Consider the following 19,308-nt stretch of genomic DNA (forward strand, 5'->3'; position numbering starts at 1 on the left):
TCAACTTTACAATAGATATTCTAGATCTATAAATTGAATTTTACCTGTTGCTGAATATCTATAGAATCATCCAAGTTTGTCTCAGGTTCAAGGAACTGCTGTTGGCTACTTCCCTGTGACGGTGATGCAGAGTGCTCTGAACCAAATGTACTTTCTGGATTCTCTTGAGTAACAGTTACCTATGGAAAAAAGCACACAGGGGAAAATATCATCATATCCCAATTTGACAAGTGGACATATATACGTAATTCCACAAATAAGAAGGAAACATTTAATAAGTGACTCTTATGTGTGAGACACTGTGCAAATATTATCTAATTAGATCCAACAATCTGATAGTTTAGATATTCCCATTTTACAAGTGAGAAAATAATGCAGACAATGGTAAAATGACTTGCCCAAGGTCACATACCTAATAATGATTAGATGTTGGATTTGAACCTAAATCTTTCTGATTCTGACTCTAGGCCTAGTGTTGGGTTTTTGTTTTTTCTTGTCTTTCTTGTCTGTTCTTGTCTTGAATGAAAGTATTCTATGAGGTTATCTAATCAATTCACCTGTAACATCACTAACAAGTTGGCAATCAGCATATTTAAGGACCTCTAGTTCTAGAGATGGGAAGCTAATATTTTTTTTCCAAGAAGGCATAATGCACTTCTTGAACAGCTAATTGTTGGGAAATTTACAAAAGATCTGAAATTAGCCTCTATAATTTCCACTTCATTGCTCTAAGTAATGCCCTTTGAAGCAGAATTTATAAATTTTAGAATATTTACAAATGTATAAATCTAATTACATAATACCTTATACAGGAGATTGATAATAATGCTTGTAATAAATGCCTATTGAATGATTCAATATGACAATTCTTCAAACATTTATACACCACTATTAAACACCCTGAAGTTTTCTCCTCTTTAAGCTAACCTCCCTATGTACATTAATTAATATAATCTAGCAAGTGTTTATTAAGAGTCTACTAAATGCCAGATGCTATCCTTGGCTCTAGGGACAAAAGAATAAAAGCCAAACAGTGCCTGTCTTCAATGAACTTAATTCTAATAGATGAAACAATATGCACATATAAAGTATACATAAAACAGATAGAAAATAACCTCGAAGAAAAGTAAAAGTGGTAAGGTCAGTAATGTGCTAGAGACAGCTTGTACAAGCACACAAATGTTGACTGTTAAAGTTTCAGTGTGAGCATTTATACCTCTGAAATAAATTGAAGAGTAGGAAGGGACCTGAAAGATAATCTAGTCTGGTAATGTCAAACTCAAAGAGAAATGGTATTCACTAATCTATAAATAAGGATCTCTAGGACCTGCATATTGAACTTGAGTTTCAAATATAGTATAATCCATTTTTTTAATTGTATTTTAACTATTTCCCAATAATTTAAAGCAGATCTCATGTATGTGATACCTCTTGTGTAACCTAAACCCTACTCCCAGTTTTAAGTTAAGGAAACTGAGCTTCAGAGAACTTCAGTGCCCAAAGCCACACTGATGTTGTTGTTCATCATACTCAAAGAGGAACAATGACATCTCTATGTCAGAATCAAGGTACCGTATATTTTGACTGGCACAAATTTCATTTGAACATTTGGGACAGAGATGTCTCTAGATTTGTACATCTCATATTTACTTTGAGCTACCGCAATTATGCTTTGTTCATAAAGCATAGCACCTTCTTTGATATAATCTGCCATGCTGGGAGGTTCTATGCACCTATGTCTCACAATCAATTCCAAAGTTCTCCTGAGAGACCTTGAAAGTGTTCTTGTATTGCTCTTTGTGTTACTGTGTGAATGCCTGCCTTGTGATTTCTCTATAAATTAAGTCTTCTTAGCAAATGCACATTTGACATTTGAATAAGTGGTCAGCCCATCAGAGGTGTGCTTTCTGCAGTGGAATATGATTGCTTGACAGTTTACTTTAAAAGAAGACCTCAATGTCCGATACCTTATCTTATTAGGCAATCTTCAGAATCTTCCTAATAATTCAAATAGTTCAATTTTCTGGTATTGCACTGGTACATTGCACAGGTATGCAACAATGAAATCAACACAATGGCTCTAAAGACTTTCAGTTTGGTAGGGACTCTAATATCTCTTCTCTCCCACACTTTTAGAGCCTCCCAAACATTGAACTAATTCTTTCAAAGTTTATATCAACTTAATCATCTTTGTATATATCTCTGGAATAAGAGTAGGTGAACTTTTCCACAACATTCTGAATTTCTCTATTTGCTATAACCAGTGGTTCCATGTATGGAAATGGCCGTGGAGAACCTGTTTTCTTGGTGTTCTCAGGACAAAATTAATACAAGCAGCAGAGAACTGATCCATACTCTGTTGCATCTCTGCCTCAAAGGCTGCATTGAGGAGACAATCATCAGCAAACAAAGTCATACACCAACTCTCCCTCTACTTTAATCTTGGCTTGTGATCTTTTCAAGTTAGTTTACCATCAATGTGGTAGCAGATCTTGATGCTATTTTCATCTTTGTTGAAGGCACCTGAAGACATCTTGAAAAATATGCTTTAAAAAAAAAAAAAAAAAAAAAAAAAAAAAAGGAAGTGCAACAAAATGCTTTGCTCCACTGGTGACTAGGAAAGAAGGAATCTTCCTTTTTTTAGAACCTATGTAGCAAGTATGCCATCACAGAATTGTGATGAACTTCTTTAGGCAACCATATTTTGCCATTATCTTCCACAATCACTCCTGACTGGCAGTATCAAAGGCCTCAAATTAACATGACAAATATTTAAAGTGGAACAATCCAGAGGAATCCTATACACAGGTTATATATTTAAAGGAAAGAAGAAAATGGAAAAATAAAATTAGAAGTCACCTATTAATTCAAGACCTCAGAGCAATCTAGGCACTTTAAAAGGGAAAATAAAATTTTGTTTAGGTTTAGAAGACTTTAAATAAAAGTCATTAAACATTTTTCTTTTTTGTCATTAGACCTCTGAATTCAAATGAAACTGCCCTCTCCAAAGTTACCAATAATCTTTAAATTTCTAAATCCAATGTTTCTTTTTCTCAATTCTTATATCTTTGACTGAATATTTTCTTTACTCTGTAAATTTTTGCTGTCTTGGTTTTCCTCCAATTTGTACGTCTCAGAATCATTCATATTCTGTTAGCTTATCTCATTAACTACTTAGATGTTTAACTATTATCTCTATGCAGACCAATTCCTAAAACTGGTTACCACCCACTTCTCTGGAATCCTCTTTGATCTCTGTTCTCTACTGATGACCTCATTTATTTCCATTGATTTAATTAATCACTTTTATGCAAATGAATCACAAGTCTAAAATTTTAGCACTGAACTCCTAAATTTCATTTCTAAGTATTACCAAATCAACTAAAGGGCATTTCAAAGTGAATGTCGTAAAAAAAATTTCAAATTCAGCACATTCAAAACGAAACTCATTTTTTCCCTTACATTATCAGTCCCAAATCTTCTTCCCAACATTTCTATTTTGGGTAAAAAACACTATCATTTTTCAAATTTCTCAGATCCATAACCTTGGCATTATCTTTGAGCTCTTACTTTCTCTTCTTAGGCTCCTTTATATCCTCCAAAAACCTTTTTTTTTCCAAATAACTTTTACTGAAATTTTTTATTTTAACCTCACATCACTTAGAAGTCTCTTTATAATAAGCCTTCCTCTCCTTAAGAGATAATCCTCATAATAGAATCTCAAGAGAGAAAAAATTAGCAGATTGAATGCAATGTCTTAGACATGAGCACCCCAAACTTTTCCTAAGAACAGAGGAAACAGTAAAAGGAATAGAGGTACACAGTTCCCCTTTGAAACCAAAATTGGTCTTTGTTCAAAACTTTGAATTTCAATTGTTCCATTACTATCATCATTTTGCATATTGTTTTCCTGACTCCACTTACTTCATTTTTTATTAGTATATATTTTTCATGTCTCTCTGTATAATTTATCGTGCTTATTTCTTTTAGTAAAATAATATCTTATTATATACTGATACCATAGTTTGTTTAGCCATTCCTCAATTTGATGGATGTCTACTTTGTTTCCAGTTTTTGTTATCACAAAAATTGTTGCTCTATTTAGTGTTTATGGAGCCTTTCTTTTTGTCGATGATTTCCATGGGATATAGGTGTATATATCTAAACTCTTATACTTTTGCACACATTATTTCTGCCACTAGATAACAGGAACTCTGGATTTTTGCTCATAAGATAGCACAGTGCCTGTAACAGAGTAATTCTGGACCCGTTGATTTTTTCACCTGAACTATTAGGATGACTGGATAGAGAAGACAGGAAGACAAGGAAGATAAGACATAAAAGTGTCAATTCTGACACCTCTGCTTATGTTTTTCCCTCCAATGAGAAAATAATTCCAATCTTAATTTTTTAAAAAAACTATAAAGTAATTATACAAATAAAACTTTATTTTCCTTCTTTCCACTGCTGCTAAAATGCATAGAAATTAATTCTTAATATTTGATAGCATGTCTCTTAGAAAAGATTCATTTGTTAGCCTGACTGGATTTTGGTTACTTCAGAAAGCTTTTCACACAATTACAAGAATAGATTCAAGATTTCTGAGAATGACTTGTAATGTTGGAGACAGATCCTATATATTTTGGGAAGGGATAAACTAAAAATATGTTAAAAGAAATAGAATGGAAAAAAAAGTATGGATAAAGAGCTAACCTCAAGAGTTTTGCTTTTGATATATACTGCCTTATGACTAATTAACAAGTCACTTACTCAGTGCCCCAGCAACTGTGAATTCCCTCATAAGACATTCTTTATACCATTGAAATTAAAGCTCTGGGACTCATTCTCCTTGCCTCCACCAGAAAAACAAAACAAAACAACAAAAAACACACACATAAAAAACCCACAACTGGTAAACTCATAAGAAAACATTTTTTAAAGTTCAGTTTATAATTCTTTCTCTGAAAAAGTTACAGTGTGTAGTCAATTTTTTGCAGAGAAGTAATAACTCTTAAATACCACAAGATGGGGTTATATACCTTTTGAGGTTGCTGCTGTTCTAGGAGCTGTTGTCGAAGATGCTCAAGATTTTGTTGTTGCAGTTGTTCTGCTAACTGGTGAAAAATTGAGTTGTTTACAGATTCTGAAACATGAGAGCTAAAAAAGAAAAAAAAAAGCAAACAAAGACAATGTGACATCAACCCTATTACAACTGAATGAAAAATATATAACCTTTTTAATTAAAAAAAAAAAAAAAATCAAATATCCAATTTAGCAAACCTATAGATGGGCTCATTACTCTAAAATCCAAAAGGAAACTTTTTTCATGAATTGTAATCTAATTTACAAGCTTCAGAATTATTTTCATGTATTGCCTGTTAAGTTTTAGAAACATGTCTAGAAAATTTTATGACTGTGATATTTGACATATAGAAGCTTTAAGAAAAATGGTTATAAAATTTAAGCTAGAATGAATATATCTTCTAGTTAGGAGTAGACCTAGTTCATGACTTCAACTGACTACAAGCTTAATTATAAACTAACAGCTGTGGCTAATAACAACAACAAAAAGCTAATGCAATCTTAAACTAATTAATAGAAATATTCAGTGTCCAATTCAAGAGAGGTGGGTAGTTCCACTGTATTATGCCATAATCAGTAAATACTGGGTCAATAAGAAGGAATATTAAATTAGAATGTGAGAAGAGGAAGGTAATAATGTTGAAAGAATATGATAAAGTCACGCAGGGAACAGATGAGGAAATTGGTTGTGTTTAGCCTAGAAAAAGACTATGAGACATGGTAGCTGTCAAAATATCTGCAGATCTATCAAAACTACTTCTGTGTTTCAGTAAAATGAAAAATTAAAACCAATAAAAAAAAATAATTCAGTTTTAACGCAAAAAAAAGTAATTTCTAATAATAAAACTGTCATGCAAATAGTGGGCTGTTACTATAGGTCATTATGTCAAGAGATGCTGAATTAAGTTTTTTCCCTGTGAGGGGAAGCTGGACAAATTGACATGTCGGGTCCTGTCGTTCTACTCATTAAAAATATAAAAATTATCTTCTAAAAATTTCTTTCTTCATATTGTATTACAAATATGGATGTATTTTGAGTATGTAGTCTGGGAGGTATCCTATTGTGACAACACAGGTAAATCTTTTCCCATAGTTCAAAATGGTTTCACAATAGTTTTATATTTTAAAGACTAATTTGTCAGGACAATAATGCATTAGCCTCTTTTGGTGATATGTTCAGCACTATTCTTGAAAGGATCTTGACAAGGTCCCCTAATTCCTTATAAAGAACCAGGTAATCAAATTAGCACAAATTAACAGTCACTAGTCCCAAGATTTGATGAGACTCAGGTTCCTGACTTGTAGCCAAACAGCTTCCCATTCTTACCAATTTAATTTAATCCAGAAAACATTAATTTTTAACCTAGTTCAGAACAACATATCATCTTAAAATTGAAATATCTATTTTACTGACACAATTTTGCTCAAAATTAAAAAGAATAATGTAATACTTACAGTTGGGAAGATGAAGTTTCCTTTTTAGGTTCTTCACCACGTTCAGAATCTTCTCCAAAATCAAATCTATCCATCAACTTCTAAAAGAGAAAAATTATTAGATAAATGGACTTCATGAAAATTATGACTTTATGATTAAAATGATGTATCACATTTCATGCTTTTTTAAAAATAAAAATAGCCCATTAAAATATTAAGTCAACATTTTATATGACCAAAACAGATTTGTCTCTGTGTACAAAATATAAATACCTATACAATGTGTCAAATAGTTGATCACTTCAGGCAAAATCAGACATGGAACCAAACACTAAAATTTCCTTCTAGAAACTACAGAAACCAACAAATTAACATTTATTTCTTAATAAAAATAAAAGAATTGAATTAAAAAAATAATTTACTAAAGTACTGAAGTACAATATAAAGTAATAGAAAGTAATTGACAGTTAGGAGACCCGTGTTCAAATCCTGACTCAAACTCTTGTTATTAAAACAGTTCACAATATATAATGGACTTTGGTTTCTTAATCTGTAAGATAGGAATACTACTAAACACTCCTATTTTGCAACATTACTGTAGAGAAAGTACTTTATAAATGGTTAAAAAGAGCTACATAAACATAAATTATTAAAATCTTACTCATCTTACTCAAATGACTCAGAGGAATACTTATTATTTTTAACTAATTTTAGAAAAAAAAATTTAAGCTTCATTTTGAAATATACTAATATTACCTATTATCTCAAAAGTCCAAAAAATCACTGCTAAAAAAAGGAAACTGCACTTCAGTACAAAGTATATTCAAAATGTTCTAATATGGCTCTGATTTTAATACTTAATCAAATAAACTTCAATGCATACACAAAAAAAATTAAATAATCTATCAGGAATCCATACAAAATAAATCTGCTACTTTAATGTATACCTTATTAAAAGAGACTCCTTGTTCTAGTGGATTAAGAGTATTGGCTGCTGCAGCTGCAGCTGTGAGTTGTGCTGTTAATGCTTGCAACTGAACAACAAGACCAGCATCCAGTGCTTGAAGTAGTGAAGGCTGTGGTTTCTGCTGTTGAATCTGTAGTGTCTGTATTAATTGTTGAAGCTGGAGAAAGAAAAAAATGATTTGAGTAAGAGGGGGAAGGGAGGAGCAACTGTAATATTAATAAAATCATCCCCAACTTCCAAAAATGCTAGTAGGTCACATTCAATTATCTATGACATTGTGGAAATTACTAACTCCACTTCCTAAGCACTTGATTCCATTCACTAATTCCTCTAAGAGCTTATCCCTTTTATCATTTCAATGTCTTTCATCTCTCTTTATCCCAAGCAATCATTATTTAGCACCTATGACACACACAAATCACAAATTGACCATTCCACATGTTTAAATTATAGTTTCCCTTTCACATATAAACTCATTATGAGGCAGAATCTATACTCCATTTGCTCTCTTCTCAACCATTTACAAAATGTTTTATAATCCCATCATTTAACTACCAAGCCTTTTCCTAGTCTCAGTTTTCTTGATTCTGTGAGAGTAACTATCAGTTACCCTCTTTCTTAAGATTTTCTTAAGATTTTAGTTTATCTAATATGGTTAAATGTGGATATAATGAAAGTAAAATCTTTTAATCATCATCAATGATGATATGATGTATAAGAAATTGTATTAGTTGCTGAGAATATAAAAATATGATACATCTTTAGTCCCCCTGAATGTCACAATGTAGTTGTGAATATTGCTAACATTTATAAAATGAATAAATGAATGAAAAGACATTTTGTCATATGCTTACTCTGTGCAAGTCATAATGCTAAGCACTGGAAATATCAATAAAAGGTAGAAAATCTGTATTCTTAAGAATTGCCTATATATTAAAGGTAATCCTGAAAGATTAAGATATTACTGAAAATGAGACAATAAACTGATCCATCTGAAAAGAAGGGTTGATTCTACAAAGATAAGGCTGAAAGAGAAAGATAAGGGATCAGACTATGGAAGACCTTGAGTGTCACACTATATATGATCAGTGGAAAGCCCTTGAAGGTTTTTAGAAAAACTAAAAATATGAAACCTAGTAATTGAGAAGATTAAATTTGGTGCTGGGTACTAAATAGATTAGAAAGCAAAGCCCAGGAAGGAACATTAATTAGTAGGATATTGCAATTATACAGTAGTAATATATAATGAGGGCATGGATTATTGGCAATAAAGATACTAAAAAGATCCATTTTAATACACCATGCAAGGGACTATTACTGAAATTATTAATAAAATAATATACAATTATCACTCAAGCCTACAACATTAAAGGGGAACTATGCAGTAATTCATAAACAAAGTAAAACAACATTAGCAAATATGACACTATTAGAATATCTACAGAGTCATAATGAGACTGAGACGAAATGTATTTTTCCATGCTAACCTTACATTTCTTTTTTTTTCTTCTTCTTCCCTGAGGCTGGGGTTAAGTGACTTGCCCAGGGTCACACAGCCAGAAAGTGTTATGTGTCTGAGACCAGATTTGAACTCGGGTCGTCCTGACTTAAGGACTGGTGCTCTATCCACTGCGCCACCTAGCTGCCCCCTTAACCTTACATATCAGAACAAAGCAGCACATAAGGGAAGAGGTTAGAAAGGGAGAGAATTGATTGGAATGAGAATGAGAACAGAATCCCAGTTTATTCTGAAGACTCTGCAGGTCTCAGTTTCCTCAGCTATAAAGTGGAAGTAACAACTTAGATGCTTTCTGCATAAGAATGGGTTAGTAAAAAAATAAATTTTTTTAAAAAAATTATAAATTAAAATATATACATATATATGTGTGTGTGTGTGTATATATATATATATATATATGCATGTATATGTGAAAGCACAATTATTTGTATTCAGAAACATGTAAAACTGACAATAAAAACTCGTTGATATCTAAACAGATGGGAAATGCCTAATTATCAATCTTATTCCAATCTAATTCAGTCAGACTACTGACTTATAACAAAAATAACTATTGCAATCAAATTGGAATAAAGGACATGATATGCAATTAAAACAATTCCAAGCAGACCTATCTAAATGAGATACTGGTCCAAAAACAAAAAGGGAAATGGATAAAGCAATAAACACTGACAAAAACTATCACAATTTTCTGGATAATTTTAATTAAGATAAATGAATCTCTCTCTCTCTCTCTCTCTCTCTCTCTCTCTCTCTCTCTCTCTCTCTCTCTCACACACACACACACACACACACACACACACACACACACACACACACACACACACACACCCACCCCAGACACTGTGTAATAACTGTGAAAATAACTTATCTTTGCCAATGGAGAGACATGGTAATACTGGTATAGAATACAAACTTATTTCTAAAATCTCACAAAGAATGGTAAAAGCATACAGTACTATCACTACATTAAACAATGAGAAATAATGGACAGAAAGCCTAGCAAATGAATAAAAAGGAAGGCAAGAAGATCAAAGAAAAAGATGAGGAATGGTATACTAATAGCTAGTATATACAACCTGATAGTCAGCTCGCATACCTGTAATATGCTGAGTGGATCCCTTGTGGAGGATTCACAGGAGGGTATGTAATAGTCACACAGAATAACAAAGTCTTAAGATTTATACAGAAGGGGAGGGAGAAGGGGGGAGAATACAAAGGGGAGAAGGAGGGGGAATATTGGGACAAAAGGTTTGACAATTGTCAATGCTATAAAATTACCCATGCATATATCTCGTAAATAAAAACTACAACTGGGGCATCTAGGTGGCGCAGTGAATTCAAATCTGGTCTCAGACACTTAACACTTCCTAGCTGTGTGACCCTGGGCAAGTCACTTAACCCCAGCCTCAGGGGAAAAAAAAAACTACAATTAAAAAATTGTACAGACAACAACAATATTCACATAGCAGAACTCATGGAAGCAATAAAATATAAATGACAAGAGATATACTTACATACAAATTGGTTATTGAAAAAGAACACTTTTTAAAAACTTAAAACCTATCATAAATATTCTCTATTATTTTCTATATTCTCAACTCTGCAGTAACAGTGATGAAACTAATTTTCCTATATATATAAACAAAACAATGAGACCCTCTATGACGTTTAATATCATTAAATATTCTTTGTGTTCATTTTTGTCCATCAAGCTAAAAAGTACTAACCTGTTGGCCTTGAGGACTTTGCAAAATCTGTGCCACAGCAGCTAGGGTATCTGTATTTGCTATCTGAGATACCCAAGGATCAGGCAAACCTTGTACCACATTGGCTGGAGTAACAGGTGTCACAGGAGTTCCTTCAAAATAAAAAAGTTATACATAAAGAGCAATCCATCCTAAAATATCTTAATAGGTATTTACTATATCCATACTTTAAATTATATATACAAGACCATCACAAAATTAGAAAATATATAAACATCTAGATGTATAAAACAGATGAAGCTAGCACAATTATGTTATTAACATGTTTTATTTTATAAAAGTTTCCTTCTCAGGGATCCTAAGAATACCTCTAATTTGTTTAAAACAGAACTTGTATTATAATTGTCAATTTATACATAATTTAAAAATACACTTAATGCATATATTAAAGGGAAATATAATGAGACATATAAGATGACCCTTTAATGTTTGTTTTTAAAATATTTTGTCATTTAGGCCATAAAAATAGTAATTTTCTATCCTAATTTTTTCCATATTTTATTATTTAAGGTATCACCTTTTTAAAATATAACTTTTCCTCCCAATTATATACAACTGAAATGAACTCTCCAACAGAAGACAAACTATTATTTCACCAATGAATAAACACTTCAAAACAGGGTAATAAGTAAGATTATTTAAAAATCCATAATGGATAAACAATCTCACAAAATACCTGGGGTATTGTTGCTCATAGACGCTGCTGTACTTGGCAAAACAGGCGTGACAACTGGTGGTGGAATTCCTGCTGCCATATCAAGAAGAGGCTGAATAATTTCACTCTTAAATACATTATTCTTCTGCCATAAGTTTAGAACCCTGACTATTTTACTCTGGGAAAGAGAAAAGATGAAAAACATAATAATTTAAGCTTTAAAAATTCATCATTGACTTACAACAAAACTAACTATTGCAATCAAATTGGAATAAAAGACATGGTATGCATTTAAAACAATTCCAAGCAGACTTATCTAAATGAGATACTGATACCAAAAACAAAAAGGAAAATGTATAAAGCAATAAACACTGACAAAAACTATCACCATTTTCTGGATAATTTTAATTAAGATAAATGAATCACACACACACAAAGTAATAACTGTGAAAATAACTTATCTTTGCCATATGGAGAGACATGACAACCATGGTAATACTGGTATACATGTTTTATCTTTTACTTATGAAAAAAGTTTGTCAACATTTACCTTGAATAATGTAAAAACATGGCAGACTTAACTGTTGTCTTTATTTAAAGTAGCTTTTGAATTTATGAATTAAATATAAGACTTAAGTCAAATTCTCTCAATGCCTAAGTTATTATTAGTATAGAAGACATTTTGGAAGATACATTAACTCTGTCTTTGTGTTTACCCAAATTTATCTAAAAGACAATAGGCAATAACTATATCTCAAGGAAACCCTCCCCCCCAAAGTGCTAAACACAAAGAAGTTATTTGCCATCAGTTATCAATGTCCTTTCTACATAAACTCTCTATTGGTAACCATTAGCTTTCATAGGTTTTACTGTTATATACCTTGGATCTGAGTACCACACCAACTGCCTACTGAACATTTCCAACTGGATGCCCTAGAGGTATCTCAAATGCAACAAAGCACCCAACAACTTTGCACAATCACAAATTTCCTTCTTTCCTTTTAGAGTCCCTCTCTTTCAATACAAAGCTCAAGGATCACCTTTTACAAGAAACCTTTCCTGGGGCAGCTAGGTGGCGCAGTGGGATAGAGCACCAGCCCTGAATTCAGGAGTTCAAATTTGAAAGAAACTTAACACTTCCTAGCTGTGTGACCCTGGGCAAGTCACTTAATCCCAGCCTCAGAAAAAACAAAAAAAACAAGAAACCTTTCCTTAATGTACACTGATAATTACTACAGTCTTCCCTCCCAAATTACTTTGCATGTATCTATATTTATTCTCTTACTATATTCTTATATTGTAATCTTATAATATATGTGCCTGATGTCTTCAAATAAACGCTTGCATTTGTAAATTCTGCACCTGGTATAAAGCAGATATTTAATAAATGTTTATTTATTCCTAAAATATGCCACACAAAACTGAACACAGTACTCCAGATGTGTTCTGATCAGAGCAGATTATGATAGAACTAACACTTCCAAAGTTCCAATATCTTAAAATAGACCAAGCAAAGGAACAACTAAAGTTCACCTCTCATGGCTTAGAATGGAAAGGACAATGAGAACCAAATATAGAAAGAACAGAATTCTTATTTTGCTCCTGCTTTCTATGGAAAAAAAAAACAGGTTGCAAATGACAGTAAAAATGGCTAATAATAACATCAATATGCCTGTCACGGGTTCAAGTTATCTAGCCCAAATGAAGTATATCATGTACTGAAAATTGAGAGAAGTATTTGTAGATTTACCAATAATCAGAGAGAAAATAAACAGAAGGACAAATACTCAAATTCTATGAGTTTCAAAAGGGGATGAGAAAGAGTTCGAAAAGTTTGTAAACTATAGGTTAGCCAAATTATAGAATATAATAGTATTATTAAAGGGATGGTTAATAATAAATATATACAAAAAGAAAGTGCTCAGAGTCAATGGTAAGATAGAAGCTGCCCAAAGGATTTTAATAAAATCTCATGCGATTCTTGTAAATAAGTTAGGAAAGAAATAGTTTAGGATGGACTCAAAGCTGGTTGAATTCCAAACCCAAGGATTAGTCATTAATGATACAATATTAACTTTAATGGAAGACTCCAAATGGAAGAAGTGTACATGAATGTGTATTGTTTGTCATTTTTATTAATGATAGATGAATATTGTATTTGACAGAGATAATGATGATGGGAGGATATGTCAGATGACAGGGTCAGTATCCAAAAGGTCTCAAAAAGTTGGAACACTGGACTGATAATCTTAAAATGAAATTTCATACTGATAAATGTAAAATTTTGTACTCAGATTCAGAAGAGTAACATAAAATGGAGGAAAACCTTGGCTAGATGATCTTTGGCATAGAAAAATGGGAATTTTAGTGGACGCAGGTTCAAGGTAAATCAAAGATGTAACAATATGGAAACTCTTTAATACTCTCTCCCATTCTGCAAATCTGAAAAGTGGCATAATGTTCAGTATTATAAAAGAAAGAACTATGCTGTAATGAGCCCTAGATATACCACATCTGAAGCACTGCACATAGTTGGGAAAACATTTTTGGAAGCACATTTTTTATCCAGAAAGTCCAGAAAAAAGCAGTCAGGATGGTGAAGTCAGGATGAGGATCACATGAGAGAGCTAGGAATTCTTAAAGGGGACATGATAAGCTGTGTTCAAGTATGTGGTTCAGGTATGTGAATAGCACTCACATTTTTGAATCAATAATTAAAAGTCAGAAAAGGTTCTTAAGAGATTTTAGTATCTTCCCTAATTAATGATCAAACTTCCACATACAGCCAAGTTTAACAAAATCCAATGACTATTTTTATTCTTATGTACCATTTTTAAGTTTACTGTTTTTTTTCTTGTTCCCATCCATATCTAACCTCAGTTTAAGTAATATTGCGCTCTCCTCTCTCTCTTTAACATTCTGACTGCTTCCTCTTCCCCTTGCTTTGAAATTAAGGTAATCCTTAGGTTTAACTTGAGTGTTTTCTCCTTTCACTTACTTTTACCAAAGTTTCTCTGCAACATCTCTGTAAACACTTTTTATTCTCAGTCAGCTAGTAAACATCCATAATTAGACACTACAAAAAAAAACCCCATTATTATATATATCTATACATCTTCCCTTATCATTTCTTCCATTATCACCATTACTGTTATCCTTTTAGTGTTGCTTTAGGTCATTTTAAAACAGTCTCTTTCTGTCTCTCTTCCTCTCCACCTTTTCTAAACCCTTCCCCCACTCCTCCCCAGAGTCCCTACATTCTATCAGCCCATTAAAGGTCCATTAATTCTTCCTTATTAATGATTATCCTTCCTCAGATCATACAAAGTACTTAAAAAACACAAATGCTATGTTAGATGATAATACTATGTTGGAATAATTCTAATCTAAATTTTTAATCCTCCCACAAATTAAGCAGTTGGTACAACTTTGCTACATTGCATATTATTTCCTGAGTCTCACACCACCTTCCTCATTCTCATTTCTACAAGTGTGTTCTAAGCTCTAACTAAAGTCTTTTTGAATAACTGCCCTGCTCTTTGTCATATTGATATTCCCATAACTCCATTCTACATAAATATAACAATTTTCCTATACCTTAATCATCCTCAATCTAGTCATATTAGAATTGGTTTATCCTTCACAGAAAACAAAGAAAACTGGATTACTATATTTCTTGTCTAAATTCTGATCTCTATCTTTCTGCAATATTAGACTAATCTTTTTATATTAGTTCTTGGTACTACTATCCTAATAGCAGGATACTATTTATTTTGGATTTATTGACTATGTGAAGTTCTTATATCTGCTGGATCCTTTAAGGCATATTTCAAATTTGCCCTGGGTTTAAACTGCTTATGTTCAATTCATGATTGTTATCTCATGCTAAGAACTTTATCTTCAAGGTTTTTTGGTACTGTAACAAAATTTATTTTCAATTGTCATTCTAGTCAAAATACTCCTTACTCTTTGCATAATCATATAGCAACTACCAAATACCTCCAAGGATATTGATGTTCATATGTAAAGAAGTAATAGGATTTGCATCACTTTTCTCAAAAGGTTAATATAAACAAAGTCTTTTATAAAACTGAAATCAATATATAAATGTAATATTTACAGAGTATTAAAATTGTATTTTTATTCAACTTTATATGATATATTAATTTTCTTTGATATGTTGATAATCATCTACATATACTTCAAATAATCTAACCTGTTAAGTTATAATTGAGTATCAATAAGATATGTTTCATGTTCACAAGTAAAATTGTGAATTTATATCTTTTAATTCCAATTATTATACATCATCATACTGCCTATGTTAAAACACTAAAATGTTAAAGAAAAATATTACAATTTTGCCCTAAGACATAAAATAATTCAAAAAGACGGAAGCCTCCAAAAAGTCTATAGCTAGTTGATACTTTAACTTTTAAGTGAATGTATTTGAAAGAGTTCTCTGGGTAACCATTTGAGCAAGTAATTATGTCAAAGCATTTTAAAAACAAAATCCTTAATGGTCATGTGCTTTGGCCAAGATGATCAATCTTCTGTCCATAACAAAACTCTAGTTTTATTATGTTCTTAACATTTTCTGTGTCAATGACCTTTCTGGTACTCTCATGCAGCAAAAAACTACTGTGGTTTTTCTGCTTACATTCACAATAGAATAACATACTAAATTTCAGTTACAAATTAGTCAAAATAAAGATATAATATCATCCCCCCTCCTTCCCTTCAGGTTCCTGGATGGACCCTGTAAAATTTATCCATTAACCTCTTGGAAGAGGAGCCCCCAAATCAAGAATCCCTAAAGTAAGAAATCCCCTAAAAATAATAGTAGCATACCTTGTCGTCACCAGGGCAACGATACAAATTCTGAAAAGTGCTAATGATGTTATTACTAAATCTGGGTGCAAACACATCCTTTTCTTGACCAAACTGATGTCGAGATTGTCGTACAATGGAATCAATAACATAAAGTCCAGGCACCTTATATTCTGGTTTACACTAAAAGAAAGAAAGGCAAAATTTTAGAAATCTCATGACAGTTAAAGCACTGTATCCTGTGCCAAAAACAAAACTGCAATTTTGGTAAGAATTCTTAAGATTGTAGTTCTTTCACACTAAAAAAAAGGCATTTTAACCTTATAATCTGTAACAAAGTTACAGTTAATAGGGCACTACAATAGCTAAAAATGCAAAGCAAAAATTTAAACATGAAAGGAAAATATTCAAATTCTAATAGTTTTAACAACAAGAATCAATGGTGGCTACTACACATCTTCTAACTGACAGATCCTAAATTCCAGTTTTAAGTTCTGTGTGTAATTTTAATGACAAAACTATAATAATGACATTAATACAATGAAATGGAACAGGAACAAGAAAATAACTGGGAGAAGTTCTGAGAAAACGATACATATATATATATATATATATACACACACATATATATGTATATATCGTATTTCATCTAAACTCTCAAATGAATAAGATCATAGATTTCTATACAGATACAAGGGGAAAAAATAAGATAGACTGATAGGCAGGCAGATAATCAGAGCAACTGTTACTTAGCACAGTGCTTGGCATACAGTAGGCACTTGATACTTTTACTTATTAATTGATAAATTAAGATACCTTGTGATAAAATGGTTTTTAAAACTATTAACCAACAGTCTAAAAGTTATTTTCAGATATTCTACAAATAGTAAGTTTCTAACAGTAGTAGTAGCATCAGTATCTCTACCAAACTATAAAGAAGCCCATCACAAAAAAGAAATAAAAGGAAGACATGATGCCTGAGAAAATAAGTTCCATCTCAGGCATTACGATGCTTTACTTTTTATCCACATGAAAATAAAGACATGAAATGTGTTTAGCTTTATTGCCTCATCAGTATTATTTAGTGGTAACAGATACAATAGAAGCTAAAATGTTTTTTAATTGAAGCCAGATATTAAAAGTTAAACACTACTTTTGAAAAAAATCCTTTTGCTCAAATGGAAATTCAACAAGTAAAAATAAATGAAGGTTTAGCTGGAAATTATATCAGTTCAAGTTCACCTTTTCAAACATGGTTATTAATTGTGCCATTCAAATTACTAGCTGTTATATTACTACTTAGAAACTGGAAGAAAGCAGTTCTTTTCTTCATTAAGAAGACACATTCTGGGGGCAGGTAGGTGGCGCAGTGGATAGAGCACCATCCTTGAATTCAGGAGGACCCGAGTTCAAATCTGTTCTCAGACACTTAACACTTCCTAGCTGCGTGACCCTGGGCAAGTCACTTAACCCCAGCCTCAAAAAAAAAAAAAAAAAATAAAAAAAAAATAAAAAAGACATTCCTTAGCTTTCAGGTATCTGTTTAATATAATTCAATTACAAACCATCAAAGTTATCTACTTTACTTACACAACCTAAAAATAAAACTTTATAATCCCTATAATTACAAAGGGCATTGAATAATAATTAAAAACATTTATATGGTACTTACTATATCCAAGCCATTGTATGCTTTACAATTACTATTTTCATTTGATTCTCACAACTATCTTAGGAAGTGAGTGCTGTTATCCTCATTTAACAGATGAAGAAATGGAAGCAAACAGTTGTTAAGTGACTTGCCCAGAGTCACATAGCTTAGTGTCTTAAGGTCATATGTGAATTCACTTCTTCCTAATTCCAGGCTACAGTTCAATTATCAGCACTACCTAGATATTACCTAATCATAGAAAAGCAACCACAGAACTGGAATCAGAACAACCTAAGCTTAAGAACTGCTTCAGATACATACAGACTATGTCTATGAGTAAGTCACTTAATTGCTCAAGGCGTTAGCAACTCTAAGACATTATTAGAACTGCTGATTTTCCAAAAGATTAGAAGAGAGATTTATGGGGGAGGAGAGGCACACTAATTAATGCATGGTTGGTGTAGCTATGAAATCAGTATAATCACTTTGGAAAGCAATTTGAAATTTAAAAAGTGACTGAAATATCTTATTTGACAAAAAAATTCCCCTATTAGGTTTATATCCTAATAAGATCATTAGTAAGAAGAAAATATTCAAATACAGCATAACATTTATAGCAGTTCTTTTGTGGTAGCAAAGAATTGGAACTGAGGTAGATGTTCATCAATTTAGGAATGGCCAAACAAATTGTGGTATATGAATGTAATGGAATATTTTATTTTTGTTCAGTTGTTTTCAGTCATGTCTGAATCTTTGTAACTCCATTTGGTTTTTTTTTTTTTTTTTTTTTTTTTGGTCAAAGATATTAGAGTGGTTTGCCATTTCCTTCTTTAGCCCATTTTACATATGAGGAAACTGAAACAAACAGGGTTAAGTGGCCAGGTCCAAACAGCTAGTGTCTGAGATCACATCTAAACTCAGGTCTTCCTGACCAAGTCAACACAAACCACTGCACAACCTACCTGCCCAACAGAACACTGTTATGAAAAACAACAAATATGATGAATACAGAGAGGCTTGGAAAGATCTACATAACTCCATATAGACGAAGCAAGCAGAACCAAGAAAACAATTTACATGACCATAACAATGTAAATGGAAAGAACACCTCTCCCCCTAAAAAAAATAAACAATTAAAAGGAAATGTTGCAAAAAAAATATAAAGAACTAGTATGGTTCCAAAAAAAGGAAATAAAGGAAATCCCCATCCTAACTCCTTTCAGAGGTGGGAAGTCCACAAGTGTGCTATATCAAACTTTTTTGATGTATTAATTAGTATAATTCATTTTGTAGCTTTTTTCCCTTTAAAAATGTTATTCACATCTTGGATAGTTCTTTGGTAAATGGGATAAGTGATGTTAGAAGAAATGTTGGTGATATAAAACAAATGTTACCAATAAA

General features: G+C 32.0%; 1 protein-coding gene across 11 annotated transcripts in view; it reads right to left on the reverse strand.

The window, feature by feature from the left end:
- Positions 1-19,308, reverse strand: part of SCAF8 (SR-related CTD associated factor 8) — a 252,202-nt gene that overhangs the window by 187,464 nt on the left and 45,430 nt on the right. For 10 of the 11 annotated variants that reach the window (XR_012489163.1, XR_012489160.1, XR_012489162.1 and 7 more), the window contains 7 exons: positions 16,278-16,439; positions 11,448-11,604; positions 10,733-10,863; positions 7,464-7,640; positions 6,538-6,617; positions 5,040-5,157; positions 45-179 (listed from right to left, as the gene is read on the reverse strand). Coding sequence is in view for 4 of the 11 variants with exons in the window: in XM_074309463.1 (XP_074165564.1) it covers positions 45-179; positions 5,040-5,157; positions 6,538-6,617; positions 7,464-7,640; positions 10,733-10,863; positions 11,448-11,604; positions 16,278-16,439 (960 nt within the window). In the remaining 7 variants the exon portion in view is untranslated. The remainder of the gene's footprint in view (positions 1-44; positions 180-5,039; positions 5,158-6,537; positions 6,618-7,463; positions 7,641-10,732; positions 10,864-11,447; positions 11,605-16,277; positions 16,440-19,308) is intronic. The other variant, XM_074309465.1, reaches the window with a different exon arrangement.

Source organism: Sminthopsis crassicaudata, chromosome 4, assembly GCF_048593235.1.
Source record: "Sminthopsis crassicaudata isolate SCR6 chromosome 4, ASM4859323v1, whole genome shotgun sequence".
Taxonomy (NCBI): domain Eukaryota; kingdom Metazoa; phylum Chordata; class Mammalia; order Dasyuromorphia; family Dasyuridae; genus Sminthopsis; species Sminthopsis crassicaudata.